This window comes from Leptidea sinapis, chromosome 31, assembly GCF_905404315.1.
Source record: "Leptidea sinapis chromosome 31, ilLepSina1.1, whole genome shotgun sequence".
Taxonomy (NCBI): Eukaryota; Metazoa; Arthropoda; class Insecta; order Lepidoptera; family Pieridae; genus Leptidea; species Leptidea sinapis.
Window position 1 is genome coordinate 772,750 of NC_066295.1, and position 21,757 is coordinate 794,506.

Consider the following 21,757-nt stretch of genomic DNA (forward strand, 5'->3'; position numbering starts at 1 on the left):
GATACCTATTATAGAACTTTAGTTAGGTAATTATCTTAGACACTGACCTCTACTATATACCACTGGACTTGCGCTTTCAAAGTGCTTTTGTGCCTGTTTGATATTCGCCATTTTGGCGCTGTTGGCCATGTAGCGATAGTCTGCGGTACTAAAACTAGTGATGAGAACCTAGTGGACAACATAGATGGTGGGAAACTATTTCCAAAAAAATTTTGCACTTTATTACGTTGATTCTTGAAGTATAAATAACACGGAAAATGAACGAAATTAATTCAAAATGTAAAAATACTTCAGATTATTGTACGTTCCTTCGCAGCCATTTGTATTATACGACAAAATTAGTTCTGTGGACTCTCGCGGGTGGCGCTTCAAGTAGGCACAAATTTGCTGCCTGTCCAGTGGTATTTATGCAGGTCAGTGATTAGCGTAGATAGAAGATAGCGATCATCTTCTGATTGATTCGCTGTCAGCGTATTTAAATGAGATAGCAATAGTCTGTGACGTGCGTTATGTCAAGTCATGTTTACGTTCTGGACGATTCGTACAACGTAATAGACGACAACTTCCCATATTTTAAAAATTACAGAATTCACACCAAATCACTCAATTACGTATTTACAATCAGAACTAAAACAATTACGGCCTTACAAATAAAATTGTCATAAAGTTATAACTAAGCATAAACCAAGAATATGTAAAATGTTTACAAATAGACATTTTGCTTACGAATGGTTTGTTCGGACGTTTAACGTTTCCCGCGTTTATTTGCAAGGCAGCTTGTCATTCGGAAAACTTTAGAATTATCATTGTATTGACAGTGCTGTCAACGATATTGTAAACATTTTCCTTGTTTATCATCAGTTATAACTTTACACCAAGTTTCTTTGTAAGGCCGTTAGAATTTAAAGTAAATAGTAAAAATGGCAACCATTGATTGTTGGAATCCGATGAACTGAGTCTAAACAAAAAAATCGCATACGCGAAAGGGATTGTAGATATTGTAGTGTATCTCGCTTACTCTCAATGCGAATCTAAATTATGTGCCTCTGTCACATTATTATTGTTATTTTAGTGACGTTTCTACGTTTATTAGTATTTGTTTCAAATACACGGGATATCCTATTTATTGGTGATTGTTGGGCCGACAACAGGCCTGTAATTCCTCTGGTGTTCCTAGAGTAATAATAATGCCAACATGATACTTGTGAATGTCTAAGATTTTACCACCACTTCGGAAAAATTGAGCTTTAATGAGAAGAAGTAGCAAGAAACTCTTTGTCACTCTTTTTAATCTATACTTACAGTTTCAGTATTTTAAATTATATTTTATACAATGTATGTAAAGCATGTAAAACTTGTGTAAGTTAAAAAAAAAAGAAAAACAATTGTTTATCTAAAAAATTCCAAAGAGTGACATGTGCAGTGGATGTATCAATCAACATGCATTGTTAATAAGTAAAGGTATGTGACATTTATATATTTAAAGTTTAACTTAAAAGAGTATATATTCTATTTAAATAGTAAAACTCCCCGAACACATTATCGGCCACCCACCACAAGCAGCGCCAGTTCATGAGCATGACGCATAGACCAGCCATCGGTTCCCTCGCACAGGGAAGGTACGACCCATCTCACGACGCTGCCACGAGCAGTAACCATTTAAGCAAACATGACCAGCTCTGCTCCGTGAACTCAACAAAAAATCATAACAGATGTGTGCGTGATAAATTTGCTCTTGTGGTTAAAACAGTTCTGTGCACACGACAACAGAAATAATTATATAATATGAAAAAGAAAAGCTCTTTTTAGCTACGGACTAGTAAAAAACGACTTTATTACTCGTCCGTGTTTTTAGCATGGTAACTCTTGGTTGCATGATCTGCGAGTCGACCGTTACAACCAAAAACAAAGTACTTACCGCCTCTAAAGAAGTTTCGAAAAAGAAAAGTCATTTCGAAAAATTTACGTGAAAATAATTTTTAAAAGGTCACAGAGTCGATTGGTGTTATTCGATATCGATTTCCGTTCGTTTGTGCTCATTTTGGTGTGTGCGTAGTGGAATTTACACGGCTTTACTTTCAAATGGCGGACGTTGGAAAGAAAATTAAGAATTCAGCGGTTCTTTTGTTTTATCTTTTAACCATTTCAAAAATAACTTTATATTTGATCAAATAACTTTACATCGAGAATAAAATGGCGACATGTCGTACGTAGGAACGATAGTTTCATTGAAGTAGGGATGGGTCATTCCCGGGATGTTATACGCATCCCGTTAAAACCCCTGGGTTCAAGTCCAGAGCGAATAAATCAACTGATTGTATTCATGGGATTAACATTGAAGGAATGTTTTCATCGCAACAACGTCTAACAAACGTAAATATTATGAATTCGGAAAATCGAACACAAATTGGTACGCGGCGGATGGGATCTAACTCGGGATTCCAAATGGAGCCTTTGAGCATTGATGGATATTATTTTTTGAAGTAAAACTTCTTTAGGCCCGACTACGAGGTAACTGGACAACAATGCAGCGGAAGTCACGTTTCCGTACCGTCCGGTTTTTGGTTTCTTCGTCCATTATTAGGACAGGCAAAGGTTTTGAGCCCATACAGCCATATTATTAATATTCAACGTCATATTGCTGTGATAATTATTAATCTAACCTTCAATTTATTATATTCAATTATTTTATTTAATGAGTGCAAATTTGAAAACGGCAAGTGGTATAATGAATTATAAATAGAATATAATATGAAAATAATAATCAATTAAATGAAATGGCGGAATCCCAGGAACATTTTCATGAGCTCTTTATCATTTTTTGTAAATAAAATCTCAAATCAAAATCTCACTTGTGAAAACAATAAAATTATAAAGTTTTTTTTTGTCTAGGTAAAGAATGAAATGCTAACTTTGCTCAAAACATGTGGTTATATCGTCAGTGTTTTCTTGAAAAAAAAAAAAAAAAAACTAGTGGTAAGTTTGTAACACGGCTTATGTATATAAATAATATGTATCTGTTAGGTGTTGCTAAAGTTAAAGTTAATTATTATTAAGTTTTACGTCAGTCGCGCGTAAAGATTACACGCACACATTGTTTTATTAAGTATTTAATTTTTTTAATGATTTATATATTATATATATTAATGAAACAAATAAATAATATATTAAGAATATAGTGAAATGCTTCGAAAATATTATATTTGCTTTCCTTACGTATATTTTATGAGACAAAAATATGTAGGTTGTAGCAGAAAAATGATCGTGAATGAAGCCTCATTTCCTCAATTTTGTGTGAAGGGGTAACGGATAATCGTTTTTACGACAAATCTAATCTGTATATATAAAAATGAAATGCTGTTCGTTAGTCTCGCTAAAACTCGAGAACGGCTGGACCGATTTGGCTAATTTTAGTCTTGAATTATTTGTGGAAGTCCAGAGAAGGTTTAAAAGGTGAATAAATATGAAAATGCTTGAAATTAAATAAAAACAACATTTTTGTTTTTCCTCTGATGTGTCCCCCCGTCCGTCGTTCAGAAATCAGATTTAGAATTTTTATATCTTTCCAACTTTCTCAGCAGGTAAAATATAAACTTAATTTTAGTTAAAATAAAATTTTTATAAACGTTAAACCTTAAGTTTTGTCATAAGAAATAAAGATTTTTATAAGTACTACGTGCTTAGTCATGTGTGTAGGCGGACGAAGTCGCGGGTATCAGCTAGTCTCTAATAAATAAATAATAAAATAAATATAATATTAAGAATATAGTGAAATGCTTCTGCTGTAACATAAGTCATCAAGAAGCAACTCACTCCAACGGTATAGCTATAACAGTCAGTAATAGCTCGGAGCTCCAACCAATATCAATTTATTAACGTGGCGGCCCCGCGGCGGGAACCATTCGCTAATTTTATCCGGATTTCGATTTAAATCCTGAATTGGACAGAACTGATTGCGGATTACGAGTGATTTGTTCAGATCCACGATCTCCATCGCGGCCGGCACTTTATTAGTATCCCGACATTAAATTCACATTTTACCAGTTAGTAGCAGATTTACTAGGAGGCTCTTTTGCTCAGGAAGCCGGCTAGATTATGGGTATCACAATGGCGCCTATTTCTGCCATGAAGCAGTTATGTGTAAACATCATTGTCTTTCGGTCTGAAGGGCGCCGTAGCTAGTGAAATTTGTGGGCAAATGACACTTAACATTTTATGTTTCAAGGTGACGAGCGCAATTGTATTGCCGCTCAGAATTTTTGGGGTTTTCAAGAATCCTGAGTTGTAATGGGTAGGGCGTATCAATTACCATCAGCTGAACGTCCTGCTCGTCTCATCCCTTATTTTCATAAAAAAATAGTACCAATGGGTTAATTATTTCAATTGAATTTTGAAACAATAATCCTTTTTATGACAGTTTTATTCCTGCTTCCGAAGTCCACCTTCGCACGACACGCCACACATTTGTATATCATCCCCACCATCTGGATCTGTGGCGGTCCTCCACAGTGCGGTTTTCAAGGAGCTTTCTTCCACGTACTACAAAGCTACAAGCTATAAAAGGAATGATCTTCCTTGTACTGTGTTCCCGGCACGATACGACATGGTTGCCGGCAACGCTCCTGTGATTCCTCTGGTGTTGCAAGAGAATGTGGGCGGCGGTGATCACTTAACATCAGGTAACCCGTATGCTCGTTTGACCTCTTTTTCCATAAAAAATGTATGGTTAGTAGTGTTAGGGCCGTAACCTAATGATCGCAGATAAAAAGAATTATTGAAGTGAACACTTCTTTAGACACTTTGAGTTCTTTGTTTTCTGTGCAGTGAATGAAACTGAGCCGTCACGTTCAACAGTCAACAACAGTCGGCTCGAGTGGACTAAGGGAGGCTCGCTCACTAAAACATACTTGTATTTTCTATCGTTAACCTTGCCTTTATGTTGTGTCCTCAAATAGCCTTTGCCTTAACAAAACACAGTTTTTTTTTCTATTCTTTTAATTAGGGATCATAGTTAATGTTCTGCATAAAACAAAACGGAACTGTTTAAATAATATTCTTTATTAAATATATAATAATACATGTTATGTAAAAAAGTATTAGTATTTTATACGTGTCGCATACAATAATTTAAATAAAACTACGCCTAGGTAATTTAAAATAAAATACCCCTCGTTGCATACACGTATTTGACAAGTTTCATGCAAATTACAAATACAAGTTGTATGCAATGTTTTCAGAATATTTGTATGAAACTTGTCTCATGAAATTTTTTGTCACCTATTAGTTGTCTACATGTATATTATGATCTCATGTTTTATACTTGTTGTAGGCTTGTAGCTAAACTTGTTTGAGACATGTCAGTGCAGAATTTAATGAATTTGACAACACAATTGACTACTGGTACAGATAAAAGAAAGTGAAGGTACTGTGTAATTTTGCTTCATGAGTGCAGTATACTTGTATATCATACAGAATAAAGGAAGTTCAAGGAAACCACGCAAGTACTGGTCGTGCTCATTTTTGAGAAGACGACAGCAAGAAGGGGCGTTCCTTATTGAATGATTTAAGAATAGAAGACAGAAGTGGATTCAGAAATTTTGTTAGAATGAGGCCAGTAAATTTGGAGAATTTGCTTCAAAAATTTGCACCATACTTTTCATAGCAGAATTCACAGTATCGAGATGCCATCAATTTAGCAGAGCAATTATTTTTTTTATGGAAAAGAAGGACAAACGAGCGTACGCACAGGTCACCTGGTGATACGTGATCACCGCCGCACACATTCTCTTGCAATACTAGAGGAATCACAGGAGCGTTGCCGTTCTTGAAGGAAGGCGTACGCGCTTTTTTTTGTTACTTAGCTGTTTATTTGAGATTTCTAGCTACTGGTGACTCATATTCTTCTTTGTATTTGTATCGGATATCAAAGGTAAAATGTATTTAATGCATGCTTGCGAGACGATTATAAAATTATTGAATATCTTAATATAAGCCGAGATAAATATTGCTAATAAAGCTTATGTCTTTGACCACTCCATTTATGTTCTTCTTTTCCACCTAAAAGAAAAAGCGGTCTGTCCGGTAAATGTTTTAAACTTTATCCACCATGGATAGAGTATAAAACTTGTTTTTAATAAGTATTATGCATAAACTTCAATAAAATTAACAATACTTGTTAAAAACATATATGATTTATGTTGGTGTGATCGCTGTCATTGTATAAGACTGTATCAAACATGTCTTAGATCTGTATGTCGTTCACATATTTGTATATATACATATTGTACATATAGTTCAAATGTGTTTTATACATGTATAAAAACTTGTTGGCAACACAGTGTGAACGCAAGAATGTTTCAGACAATTGCAATACATGTTAACAAATAATTCTGTTTTGACAAGTATTCTACAAGTTTTATATAAAACAAGTTTTTGACTTCTTTCTTGGTGTAAACGAGCGGAACAATTATCACAAGTTTCCGAGTTGCCTCTTAAATGGGCGGGAAATTTTATTGTATACACTCTACATACTTAACTGTGTTCAGTGTTTTCATTTTTCCTTCATGAAATGGCAAAGATGCACGCATACAGCCAACGCGGAAAAATTGAAAATTACATAATATAGCAGCATCTTGGCAAATTATATTATCAAGTTTTTTTGTTAAGTTGACATTAAAATGTTTTGTCTAATGATTTCAACATGAAAATATTATGTATGTACCTACTACTACCTAAGCTAGAGGTCCCGGGTCCCGAATCCCGGTAGGTGCAAGCATTTATATGATAAATATGGATGTTTGTTTCCGAGTCATGGATGTCTAAACGTATTTATGTATGTTTATATGAATTTATGTATGTTTAAGTAAGTATATTGTATTAAATATATCATTGTCTTGTAACCCATAACACAGGCTATATATGCTTAGCTTGGGGCAAGATAATTTGTGTAAAAAGTATGTCAATATTATATTATTATTATACTACGTATTACCTTTTATATCTATGAACCTACCATACCTAACCTAGATTTAGTTGTCTGTGGCACCAAAACAGCTGCGCTTTTTGGCGACATTAAAGTACCGTAAACAATGCTTTTTAAGGCCATAGAGTAAATACTTTTTCTAACACTCAATAATGTATGTACTGATAGCACTGACCTCTACTGTATATACTAATACTATATACCACTGGACTGACGGCTATCAAAGTGCTTTTATGCCTATTTGAAGCGCCACTCGCGAGCGTCCAGAGAACTAATTATGACGTATAATACTAATGGCTGCGAAGGAACGTACACTCTGAAGTACAAAAATTTGCTGTCAAACATATGTCAGTGTGTCAGTGCAATGATTATATATTATTACTGATCGTGGCTGTATAAATTACATATAAAAGCAGAAGAGCAGAAAAATAAATTTCTCTACGGGAGATTCAATTTCGCAATAACTTCAAAAACATGGATCCGTAACAATATTCGGAATTGTTTGAAAGCATGGTATCTACCAAATGTAGTGAGACGAAACCCTTCGGGTAACAATTAAATATATTTTTGTAGGTGCGCCGACAGCTGCCGACAGATACAGCTGTCGTAATCGCAAAGTGCGGCAACTTGTACTACTCGAACAATGTGTGACGTTGACGTGCCACATGTTCTGTTAAACTTTGCTTATGATTGAAACTAAAATTCTGTGTTGCGTAGTAAAACTTTTTTTTAAATAATACTACAAGAAATAAGAGACACTGGGATCACATATCATCAGTAAGTATTTTTTTATTAATTTAAATGTAAAATAGCACGAAGCGTATTTAACAAATTTTGAAAGATGTCATTGTCAATATGTAACGCACACAAGCGTCTAATAATTGCCGTAATAAAAAAGCTATTGTTCTTAGGTAGTGCGGTATCTAGTTGGAGCGTAGCGGAGACCAATCCTTAATCTAAGTCCCGTACTATGAATTTAACTGTGAGCGAGGAGAAATATTTTTAACACAGCTCTTTATACGCATTTCGACAGTGCTCTTGTTGAGTCATACTATTTACACACGATGGCGTTCAGTGCAAGTTTTGACGCTTAGAGATGATATTGTGGTTTTCATAACATGACAGGAAGAGAGTGGAAGTATCGAATAAGAGAGCTTACATGAGAGGGATGATAGGAGTGGATGAAGAATGGGAGTTGCATCATCAGCGTGGCTAAACTAGAATCTATTAAAACTTTTCATAAGTCGGTAGTAGATATTATATAGAATTATAATATATGTGTTTTTTATTATGAAAATGTGACGAGACCACATTGAAGTCCAACTGCTGGTAAGTGATACGCCCTGCCCTTTTTTATGAAAATAAGGGACGAGACGAGCATGACGTTCAGCCTATAGTTATTGATACACCCTGCCCATTAAAATGCCTTTTACTTTAGTGCATAATATAAGTAAAAGTGGACTCGCATAATACCTTTATCTATTTACGGTGTGTGTGGATATTTATAATTATGTATGTGTTCTTAATCAGGTATCTGAAACATTCACCCTTCATTAGCAGTCGATTTACTAAATATAAAAAAAAGAATAATAAAATCGTCAGAATTTTACAAGAGTTCGGTGAAAATAATTATCAACATGAATAGTGTATTTCATTAATTATAAACTCGCCGTTTGCATCTCCTGTTGGATGTTAAGACAAGCATTTTAAATGTACAATGTCTACGTAAAGTTTAATTAGTCAACTTCGGAACGGCCAGCTAACTTGAAACTTACTAATGCCTCTATTTATCAAAGTTATAAAAGTCTCAACAACACACTGTAGTTTAGCTCGGGACTTGACAGCTCAATGAGAAGACACTGTTGTGAACGTCCATCTAGCTTTATTAAGGTCAAGTAATAAGAAAATTTATTGAATTAGGCGTTACTTTGCGGAAATCCATAATTATACAAATGATTTAAGTTTTCTTTGGTGTTAATTCCGCCAATATATCAACATGAATAATTATGAACGATGAAAGTAAATGATATAATACAAACCGACGATTTCGAACGTCTGAACTCAGACCCCACTAAAAAACTTTACTTTATAATTAAAAGAGTCCATCAAAAATTCGTCACTTATTTCTCCAAGTAAATTAAAATACATAGTTCCCACCAACACGACCTCCCACAAAAAAAAAATTGGCGGAATTAACACTAAAGAAAACTTAAATCATTTGTATAGTCAAGTACTAATGTTGCTATGGTAATAATACGAGTAATAACGTAATCATTTTATGTTTACTCAGTTATCTATATATATATATATATATATATATATATATATATATATATATATATATATATATATATAATGAAAATGATCTTTGTTTGATGCTCAATCACGCCTAAACCACTCATCGTAGTGACATGAAACTACCACCATTCAATGCGAAATTTATCCAAGGTTTTTTTTGTATTTGTAATAAGATGAATAAAATTTAATTTATTTCCTTTTAAAATTCGCTCAGCGAAGCGGGCGGGACCGGCTGGTATTATATAAAATTATACCGTTAAACATAACTTCAAAATTAATTATGTTACATTATGTATCTGGGGAGTAGATGTGTTAGTGTGATTGAGATGAATAGTGGTGTTTTGGTATGGGGTACGAATACATTAGTATCTACCGAATCCTCGTATATGTTCAGCGAATTTCAAAGACTAAAAAAATTTGTTTGTTTTTATACAAAAATACTAATAATCCGATTTTACACCAACGTTGGTCAGTGCAGCATAGCTATAAAAATATATAAAATTATTACAATTTTTGGTAAAACAAGTTTAATAAGAGGGCTTTTGTATTATTTCCTTTTTTTAGGCAAATTGTCTTTTTAATTCTCTTCAATCCTTGGGATTTCACATACTCAAATATTTTTTCCAATTTATTTACGAGCTGCTGTAGCCATATTATATTTCATTCGCCTAGCATATGCCCATATGGGCAATTCAGCTATTCAGTAAGCCTATCCATTAAAGGAAAATTACAGTCAGGTAAAATAAGATGACCTGACAGTCTTCTTCATTATAACTTTACGGTTTTTTCAATGCCATCTCATCGAAACAGGCGCATAATTCTCCTCAACTTTGTTGAGTAGTGAAGATGTAGGTAATAATGTTCCATCCGAACATACACTGCTGGAAAAGTAAACCATCAAAACTAATTGTTTTGTATTTTCTCTCAAGTTTGCGTGTTAACCACAAAAAGTACACTTTGAAGTAATACCGCTAATCGACAACACATTCCTTGAAGCCTGGGCTATTATTGGAATACGGGTTCTTTAAAACTCAAACGAGAAACCCCAACTTAGAGAGCGAGATACTTCCTCAAGCCAGCTCATATTTCTATGGTTACCAAGACGTCTGAGAACGACAGAGAATTGTACTCAAAATAGTTTTAATATATTCCACTGTAGCTACATTGCCGCGATAAGGCGAATATTTGCAACACGTAATTAATCATATCGTTTCTTCGAGAGTAATCGAGGATGGATTATTTTTTTTTATTTTCGTGTAGGTACGTAGTTTCGACGCTTTGTGCAATGATATACCGACGATAACATCATTTCTTTAAAAAGTTTCAAACCCCAAAGAAGTCCACATCCTTTTTTCAGCGTAAAAACAGCGGACCTATCATGTTACTAATGCACTTGAAATATTTCATATAAGGTAATACCTTATCGTTTCGTGATTTACTCCTAAAAATATACTTCATTCATGCAAACATTCCATCAAAGTAGAACACAGGTGCTCTGATATAAACAGGCACGCCGCAAGTAAACATATTAAGCGGTTCCACATACTCAGCTCCTTTGAGCGTCGTGTAGGAGTCGTTAATGATGTTCTAAAAGCCTACGTGTGCACTTTTACGTTAACCTATTCAAAGCTTACCTTTCACAATTTAGCATTAGTACTAGTTGTACTCGAACCTAACGAAAAAGTTTTCCACCCCGAGAACCTTGGAAAAGATATCCAAATATGTAATGAAAATTTGAATATAACGAAGCTCAAAAATAATCCAAATTTGTACTCGAACCCTATTTTAAAATTTATAATTGAACGAGGCAGCCAACTAAGATTTAAAAAAAAATACATACCCTATTTATTCTCTACTACCTATATATATTATATGGATGTTGTTGAAATTATGACTTTAAACTGCAACCATCTTGATTTTCAAAATTATCTGAAATCTCTGCTCATTTTAGAACCTTGGAAAACGATATCCATATTATTTAAAATTTAAATCATTGTTTTGCTCAGCCCTAGATCTCGGAATTCAAGATATTTTTTTTTATGGAATAGGAGGACAAACGAGCGTACGGGTCACCTGTTGTTAAGTGATCACCGCTGCCCACAATCTCTTGCAACACCAGAGGAATCACAGGAGCGTTGCCGGCCTTTAAGGAAGGTGTACGCGCTTTTTTTGAAGGTACCCATGTCGTATCGTCCATGAAACACCGCACAAGGAAGCTCATTCCACAGCTTTGTAGTACGTGGAAGAAAGCTCCTTGAAAACCGCACTGTGGAGGACCGCCACACATCCAGATGGTGAGGATGATATCCTAACTTGTGGCGTGTCGTGCGAAGGTGGAATTCGGCGGTAGGAATCAGTTTAAACAGCTCTTCGGAACACTCCCCGTGATAAATGCGGTAGAAGACACACAATGAAGCGACGTCTCTACGCAACGCCAAGTGATCCAGCCGTTCACAGAGCACTGGGTCCCCGACAATTAAAATATAAGTATGAATTATTAATTAAATTTATCGAAAAACTTGCCTCAAATAATACACATAATACATGTACCTTAAATTAATTAATGAGTTGCTATTTTAATGATTGTTTTAATGATGATTTTTTTTTCACAATGTAATATGTGTTGATGAAGATTTTAGTTCTGTCTTATAATCATAAGTTCTCGAATCTAGACAACAGTAGGGGTTACATTCCGTTGTAGTGTGCAAAATACAGTGAGGCCAATTACTTCCAGTCTATTTATGAAGGGCTTCGAGTCAACTTCCAGCTTGTTGTGTGGGTGAGTTTTGTACTTTACCTAAGGTTCGGTTAATAAACCTCTTTTGATACTGAGTAAGGTTCGGTTAATAAACCACTTTTGATACTGAGTCAGACTTATACTGGCACTTGGCAGTTCGGTTAAAAACGACTTAATTATGTAACGTCCCGACGAGTGCTTTCGTGTTGATTTAATTTATTTATTTCTTATTAACAAATTACATATTATAGGTAACACAATTATTGTACATACATAAACTCATTTGAGTTTTACCGTGTACAATAAGGTCGTCGGAAGACATATAATATTATTTAAATTAAAGTTTAATACTTAATTAACTACTTAAATTAAATTACTTATGTTTAAAGAAAAATGAAACAACTTAAAACTACATACAAATATTAATTATACAGAAAAAAAACAAAACAAAGGTATAAACATTTAGGTGCTAAGAAATTTTATGAACAACATTACAAACTAAATAACTTACAAATAACCTCAATATTAACACTACAAGTATTGTTGCTTTATCTACAGAGTGATTATTTTATATACAAACAATAGAACACTGCAAGAAGGACGAGGCGTGTGTTTTTTTTTTATTTCTTTATAAATGTGAGAACAGAAAATGCGGACAGAGACAAGTTGTAGTGATATAAGTTTTTTTAGATAACGGTTTAACGGACACAAATATGTTATGAAAATATTTACATTTCCAACTATAGCCGCGCTGAACACTGAACTGTACTGTGACTTCGAATGAGACGTAGCTCTTACGACCAGTGAACGTAAGCATGTTGTTAAAAAAACCCTGTAATATATCTTAAGGCTTGTTGGAATCAAGTAGTGAGTACATATGAATATCGATATTCAGGAAATAAACATATTAAAAAAAGTGAAAAAAAAAATTATGTACCTAATTATAAAAGTTTTAACACCTCTGCCTGCGGCCATTTTCATTTTTTCCCGCCCACACACCCATTTCATTCATGTTACCTGCCAAGGGTGCACGGGCGTAATTAACGAAAATTTTGTATTATTGCTGCTCAGCGTCTCTCAACCGCAGGTTCTGCTTGACGTGACCGCAACTGAATCATACATTTAGTGCAACGTTTCACGAAATTGTTGTAACACCGTTGTGTCAGTCTTAATCTTATCGAATATTGTGACGATCCGTAACATCCTGCTTCATATCCAAGTCAATTATCCTACAGAGTTTTTAAATACAGTGTATGCGCATAGTGCTTACAGTGAATATGTGGTTCTAGGTCTGGGAATGAAGGGTGGGTGGTCGCGGTAGAATCAAATGGTCTACTGCCAACCGGCGGGCAGTGGATCATTTGTTTCTATGAGGTGGGGGTCAGGTGCTGGCCGCTGGATTGATCTAATAACATAATATGAGTCATATAGTGTCCGAGTGCGGATGACTGCTCGGACGCTCTATAGATCATAGGCACATAAGTGAATTTGCCAGAAACTGTCATAACCATAATGTTAGCACCAGGAACAGACATAAACTTATGATGCCTACTACTCGGCTAAGTTGAGTTAGTAAGTCTTTTGTGGGGCGATGTATATGCTTCTACAACAAGATCCCAGAAAATGTTCAAAACAAAAGTATAACGTTATTCAAAAGAATTGTTAAAAAACGTTTGTGTGATAAAGGTTACTATACCATAAATGACTTTCTTAATGATACCACAGATTGGGAATGGAGTGACCGCCCTCAGGCTATTAAATAATAAGTTTAATTGTACAATATTACTTTGTAAACATATTTATTCGATGAAAAAAAAAGCCCGCTGAGTTTGTTGCGCCCATTCTTCTCAGGTCTGAGGCATTCAATTTGGAATGGGTGGTAGTTTTTGACTTTCAATAAGTGATGTCACATCCTATTTTGAATAAAACTATTTGAATTTGAATTGTGAATTTGAATTGTGAATTTGAATTCATTCTACGTGTCTTTTCGTCACCCTACATCGCTGATTGCAAGTGCTTCTACATACTTGGATCAAATTACTATGTTCTTGCTTTGTGTTCTAACGCTACTGCTTCTTCCTGTCTAGTTCTCACAAGTGTGTTGAATATAAAGAATGGTAAGCCACAAATTTAGTGAGCGTGAAAAATCATTTTGTACGATTTTTGAAAATAATTTCTGCGAAAGCGGACTAGTTATTGTATATTTTTTAAATGAAATAAGGGACGAGACGAGCAGGAAATTCAGCTGATGGTTAAAATACAAAACACGCCCTGCCCATTACAATGCAGCACTGCACAGAATTCTTGAAAAACCTGATCTGAACCTGAAATCTGAGCGGCACTAAAATAATTGCGCTCGCCACCTTGAGACATAAAATGTTAAGTCTCATTTGCCCAGTAATTTCACTAGCGACGGCGCCCTTCAGACCAAAACACAGTTTTTACACAAAACTGCTCCATGGCAGGAATAGGCGCCGTTGTGGTACCCATAATCTAGCCGGCATCCTGTGCAAAGGAGCCTTCCACTGGTGGATAAATACGCTTTTTATGTTATTATTATTACAACACCGCACTTATTTATTCACATGAAGCTAATATTACTTAAGATTTGCTACAGATAATAATGTTACAATCTTAGATTAAGGATAGGTCTCCACTGGGCTCCAACTAGATACCGCAGGCGTAGTTGCAAAGTGCGGCAACAAATACTACGCCTAAGTGGGCGTACTCGAGCCAGTCTCGAACAATTGACAAACGTTGACGTGCCACATGTTCTTTTATACTTTCCTAATAATTGAAACTAAAAACCGGGCTGCGGAGTTAAATTTTGTAAAAATTATACTACAAGAAATAAGAAAGACACTTGGATCTCATAATATCATCAGTAAGTATTTTTTATTTTATTAATTTCATTATAAAATAACACGAAGCGAATGTTATAAAATTTGAAAGATGCCATTGAGTGTCAAAATACCAAGCACACAGGCATCTAATAGCTGCCGTATTAAAAAATGTCGTAGGTAATGCGGTAGTTGGAGGGCAGCGGGGATCAATCCTTTATGTAGTTACAAAATAGCATATGATTTTGGTGTGACTTATTGATCAAAAGGTTATAAGGGACAAGAATAACGATAAAGATATAACTAAAATAAAACAACACTTATATTTAGTAAAAATTTATTGTTCTTAACCCGATTATAAATATGGTCCCGCTGAACACAGTAAATAATAAATAATTTTTAATATTAAATAATTCATTACATTAACACAAATTGACACAATTTAATACAAATATATTTTCACACTAATGATTATTTGTTTCGGTACTGGTCCCCTTGAGGAAGTAATAATAAATAAAAAATAACTTATTTCCATCATTACCTATTCACAACAATTAATTCAAACGTAATCATTACAAAAAATAATGGGTATAGAAAATTCAACTTTAAAATTTATATATTAACAATAGTATTGTGACATTTCATCAACAAAGATAATATATGTATACTTAAATAATATAAATTATTGAAAGTATAAATACTTTTGCAAGCCATTTTCATTTAGAATCAAAACATCAATAATCTAATGTAATTTTAAGTTTGGCGCTAGTTCAAATGTAATATGAAAGAAGACTGATATTTCTCGTGTACGATTAATGCAACTTAGTTAAATAGATATAACAATTAACATTATAGTATTTGCTTTTTGATTCTACGCCTTTACAGTACGCTGGTTTTCAACAATGCTTGTTACAACGCCAGCAGGCTTGCCTTCCTGGACTCCCTGTATTAAAGTCCTATTTATAATATTGGCACAGTCCTTATTCTCGACAATTGTCACATGATTGCCTTCTAAGAAGTGGACTGTAACCCCACCATCAGTCATTTTATCTAAGCCATAATTATCTTCAAGTGCTACCAGCCCAAAGTTTTCTTTAGGACGCAACAAAACAACCGGTGATTTGATCTTCTTTTTGTCCTCTGCTTTCATATTAACAACCATTTTTATTCTGTAGTAACAAGAAATGGCCATTGCACCAGTAAAATCGTTAGAATAGTTGGTTTGCACTGGACATACACTCAAAGCGTGCTGTACTCTGTCGTGGTATGATTCTATTTCGTTTAGTTTAGCAGCTAGGGATCCTGTGACAGTATTGTTTGGTGCTACTATGTCTATGGCGTGGCAAAGGAGCTTATTTTGTAGATCTTTTTCATTCTGGAACTTCAAAGTCAACGAGAGAAGAGCGTATAGGAAGTCTGGTGCTCCGTCCACACAGAATACTATGCCCTCATGACCTGGGTAGAAAAAATATTGGTTAAGTTTGACATTTAATATTAATAAGACTATGCTGGTATTACTTCTTCGCCCTCAATTATAAAAAAAAGTGTATGCACGCAAGACGTTATACTTCTTTGGACTAACAAAGCAAAAATCCTTAAAAATTTTTATACCTCGTGCTACTTCTACGTTTGTAGAAAGAACAATATTGTAAAAATCTTGCAACGATTTGACATATAATTATTAAATAACGAATACGGCTGTATGGGCTTGAACCCATTGCCTATCCTAATAATGGACGAAGAAACCAAAAAAAAAAACACGAATGTCGCAAGCGTCAGAAAATTTTAGGAACCAATTTCATCCTGTTACTATTGTATTACAGTGATGCTCGCCCAACTAAAAATTTCACTCTCATCATATTTTCATAAGAAGTATAACTTCAAAAATTGCAATCACAACGGAGCAAAATGATGTTTATGTATGTTATAATAATATTGACCATAATATTGACACACTTTTCACACGAATTATCTTGCCCCAAGTTAAGCAAATATAGCCTGTGTTATGGGTTACAAGGCAATGATATATTTAATACATTATATTTACTTAAACATACATAAAGTCATATAAACATACATAAATACATTTAAACATCCATGACTCGGAAACAAACATCCATATACATCATATAAATGCTTGCATCTACCAGGATTCGAACCCGGGACCTCTAGCTATATGATATATGATGTAAGTGACACGTGTGAACGATCTTTGCTTGATATCTGTCTTTTTCTCCTCTTTCCGGATGCAATATGGTTTTTTACTACTGAGTTTAACAATAAACATTTTCATACGCTGCAGTCGAGTCGCAAATTTTATTCAATCTCATTCTAATAAGGTAGTTTTTAATAATCAAAAAGCACTACAAGTACATAGAGATTTTGTCTGAATGGTGAATGGTGACTAGATATAGAGAGAAATATATGTGGGACATATATTTCTTTTATGAAAATAAGTGATGAGACGAGCAGGAGGTCCAGCTGATGGTAATTGATTCGCCCTGCCCATTACAATGCAGTGTCGCTCAAGATTATTGAAAAACCCATAAATTCTGAGCGGCACTACAATTGCCCTCGTCACCTTGAGACATAAGATGTCAAATCTCATTTGCCCAGTAATTTAACTAGCTACGGAGCCCTTCAGACCGAAACACAGTAATTCTTACACATTCCTACTTCACGGCAGAATTAGGCTCCGTTGTGGTACCCATAATCTAGCCGGCATCCCGTGCAAAGGAGCCTCCAACTGGTGATATGTCCTAACTGTATAAAAAGTCAATGTGAAATAGTCAACACCGCCTACGGTACCTTCGTTCTCCAATAGATTAGCCAGCTGAAACATTGGCAATGTGCCGAAACTGTAACCCAGTAGAATGAATGGCGCTCCAGGAACAAGACGAGATTTTATTGTCTGGAAATTATAAAATATCATATTAAAAACACACAAATAATTGAAATAACCATTATTAGTGAAAATATTAACGTATAGGCTATTTATTGTCAGTGAACTGACTTCAACTCGAAATAATATTCGCGCCGCGATTATTCATGTTTCTCTTTTGTCTATTAAAGTAAGGGACAAGATGAGCAGGACGTTCAGCTGATGGTAATTGATACGCTCTGCCCATTCCAATGCAGTGCCCCAAAGGATTCTTGGAAAACCCAAAAACTCTGTGCGGCACAACAATCATTGCGCTCGTCACCTTGAGATGAGATGTTAAGTCTCATTGGCCCGGTAATTTCACTAGCAACGGCGCCCTTCAGACCAAAATACAATCTACGGCTGCAATCAATACTGCTTCACAGCAGAAATAGGCGCCGTTGTGGTACCCATAATCTAGCCGGCATTACGGCAAGGAGCGCAAGAGGCAAAGGAGCCTCCAACTGTAAAAAAAATAGTTGCCAGAGACTTCAATATTTGTTTGATGTTTAAGCTCCATCTCGGAGCCTTTTGTATTGCTGGTTTAGTGCACCCGGCGACTACTGTTACCAAAACTAATTAATACCAAATGACAAATAACTGAAGATGATGTATAAAAAAATCTTTAACAAAGAACTTGAAAAACAATATATTCAAACGATTGATTTAAATAAAAGGATAGTGCAAAATCGATTAAGATATCTGAATATCTGAAATAAAACATAAGCTATGCTGTAATCCAAAATTGTGAAAGTGACCGTTTGTTCCTGTTCAAGGAGTATGTAGTGTTTCTGATTACTACTTTGTGACGGATGTAAACTAACCGTATAGAGTCTGGTGACCAGCTGTTCTAGGTTTTCTTCCTCTTTAGAGCATCCAAGTTGCAGCACACATATCTTGATCTTGAGCCGTTTGCAAAGCTGTTCCATTGCGGACGAACAGCCTTCTATTCCGGGTAATACAAACATTACTTTCTCGTCTTCATTAATTGTTATTTCATTCTGAAAGTAAAAAACAACTACGGATTAGTTCAAATCAATAAGTTGTCATCAACAATTTAATTGGTTTTGACTAAGATTTTACCGAATTGCATGTAAACGAAGCATATCGCATATTGAAAAAAATATTTATTTTTTACGACTTCTGTCGAATAGTAATGTTGCCTATAATAATATTTCTCTTTGTTTTATCAGCAAAGCTTTAGCCGCCCTGATGTGTGAACTGACATTAAATGTATAAATAACAATTAATATTTATACTGATGATCGATGAAGAGCTCATCAAGGAAGTTTTGACAAAGGAACCGAGGCAACATGCTGATAAAGTATAACATGAACTGGGAGCCGACCAACACAACTTATATGAAAGGGAAGAATGAGAAGAATTTACCTGCCATTGATGAAATATTGTTCATTGATTGTTTTACAATATTGATGGTTCTTATGTCGAATATGTTAAGCGTTGTTTAGGTATAGAATCTTACCTCATTTCCATCGCTAACCATCGTAGGAACGTATACGAACGGCTCATTGGCAATCTTTTCATCACCGAAGTTCCTCATTAGGACCCTGAGCCCTACGGCACCTTCTGCCACCACTGGCTGAGCTGATGCTGATGTAGAGGCAGCGGCTTCCCTTTCTGCTGTCAGCTCAACCAACCTTTAAGAAAGCATATGCTCAATATGAAGTTCCGGGTAGTTTATAATACTCGAGAACTCAGAAATAATATTACGTGTGTACCCAAGGGTTTCACAATACGTACTTACCGACAGTGCCAGCTATAGGACAGAAACGTGATATGGGCTCAAAATAATATTAAAGTGTCTTCTCGATCTAATGATATCAATTAAAGATACTATCCTTGAATTTTAAAATATCAGTTGAAGAAAAGGGAAAACCATCAATGATCTATTTCCCTTTCCATCAATCCCTGACTTACAAGAGTTTCATCACAGAGTCGTCAATTATTGAGATATTTTTCTTAATTATCTGAATAGTATGTCATGTAAAGAATGCCTAAAACCTTCAGGGTTTGTTAAAAATATTTAAATTTTCTAGGTGCCAGGGATACTTTTCAATACCCAATACGCAGCTGACATTGGAAGACAAACTAACTAAAAGGATACTATTGACAGGTTCATACTGCAAAGACAATTACTTTTTTTTGAGGATTGATTCTCCTTGCGATAAATTAAATTACTGATATTTAAATTTGTTGCAAAAAATATTATTTTTTTAAATTGTATATAGAAAATAAAAGATTGACAAATGTCTTAAAACTAGGTAGCTTTGGTCATTAACTTTCGGGATCGGGTGGCAAGATTTTTAGCTACGCTGTTGTAACAAACCACCCCCGAAGAAAATCTTTTTGCAAAAAACAAATTTGAATCCCACTGTACAAGCTCTAATCCTACATTAATTTTCCGAAATAATAAAAAAGGCATTCTAAAATCCGACCTTTTTGAAATTTTTTCATTCATAAACAATAACATTGGTAACATACTGTTTTATATTAAATTTTTCAATGAACTTTTAAATGGTCGTCGATTTAGATCTGTGACGATAAAGACTTTCTTAGAAGACGTGCATTTTGAAGAGTCCACTGATTTGATGATCTGTCTTTCTAGTTTTTACCAAGTAACTATGCAAAACTTAAGATTGAATAAAGATAAAGATGCAAATTAATTCAGTACGTCATCCAGATACCTCTCAATAGCGTATCATTTGAAGTGTATTTCTAACAAAAAATACATACTTGGCGAAGGTTAGGGTTCTAATGTCTTGAGCAGTCAGGAACACTTCGAACTCTCTTTCCAGCGTCTGTTTGATCTCAATGGCCATCATACTGTCCATACCGAGCTCGGCCAGGGATACTTGGTGTGATACGGTCTTCATATCTTTGATACCTGTGATGTAGGAGGACTTATAAGTGCGCCGTATTATAAGGTACAAGTTGAAATTTGACTCCACCACGAAAAAGGAGGACAAGCCTACGGGTCACCTGGTGTTAAGTGATCACCGCCGCCCACATTCGCTTGTAATACCAGAGGAATCACAGAAGCGTTGCCGGCCTTTAAGGAAGGTGTACGAGCTTTTTCTGAAGGGACCCATGTCGTATCGTCCCGGAAACACCGCACAAGGAAGCTCATTCCAGAGTTTTGTAGTACGTGGAAGAAAGCTCCTTGAAAACCGCACTGTGGAGGACCGCCACACATCAAGTTGGTGGATGATATCCTAATTTGTGGCGTGTCGTTCGAAGGTGGATTTTGGTGTGGCAAAAATCAGGTGAAACAGCTCTTCGGAACATTCTTAAAAGAACAGAACAACATCGAAAGGACCCACTTACCCATAATCTGGGCAACAGCGTCAACAATGTTTCCACATCCAGTGCCTCCGGCTCTCTTCTCAGCCACGACAATGGAAGAAACGATTACAGCGTCTTGTTTGAGGAACTTGTCGAGTGCGAGGAGACAGGATGAGATCCTCTGCTGCAGGGTTCCTCCGATCTCCAGTTGGACGTCTTCGTCTTGCATGTCAGCGACAAGACCCACCTTAATACATAATAAAATTAGTTTTCAGCCCCTTTTGTTAATGGAATAGGGAGGACCCTATTCTGGATAAATTCAATTCTATTCTGGATAAATTCATTATTGCAACAACACTTACGGTCGTTCCCAATGTACAATATACAGATAAATTACTACCTTCTACTGTCAATAATTAGCTGTCAATAATCTGAAGCTGTCCCAATATACCCAATAAGTAATTCTTATCGCCTTATATTTGGACGCGTGAATTGCAATCTCCATAGAAACTACTATAGCTGGTAAGCTATACGTCATCCCATTGACAGACGGCGTGTACGGATAAGGTGAGTTACCGTCGATAATTTTATTGGGACAGAAAAGTCAACGATAGTTACGATTTCATCCCAAGTTGGCTACAACCGGAGATAGAATGAATATTGGGAATGGCCGTTAG

At 35.3% G+C, this 21,757-nt stretch overlaps 1 protein-coding gene across 1 annotated transcript in view; it reads right to left on the bottom strand.

Annotated features, from left to right (window-relative positions):
• Positions 1-15,177: 15,177 nt before the first annotated feature.
• The window catches only part of LOC126974161 (fatty acid synthase-like), a 72,228-nt gene continuing 65,648 nt past the window's right edge, over positions 15,178-21,757 (bottom strand). Inside the window, exons 36-41 of the mRNA XM_050821595.1 lie at positions 21,123-21,327; positions 20,532-20,682; positions 19,261-19,435; positions 18,602-18,778; positions 17,666-17,768; positions 15,178-16,312 (exon numbers count right to left, since the gene is read on the bottom strand). Of these exons, the coding sequence (XP_050677552.1) occupies positions 15,729-16,312; positions 17,666-17,768; positions 18,602-18,778; positions 19,261-19,435; positions 20,532-20,682; positions 21,123-21,327 (1,395 nt within the window). The 3' untranslated portion in view covers positions 15,178-15,728. The remainder of the gene's footprint in view (positions 16,313-17,665; positions 17,769-18,601; positions 18,779-19,260; positions 19,436-20,531; positions 20,683-21,122; positions 21,328-21,757) is intronic.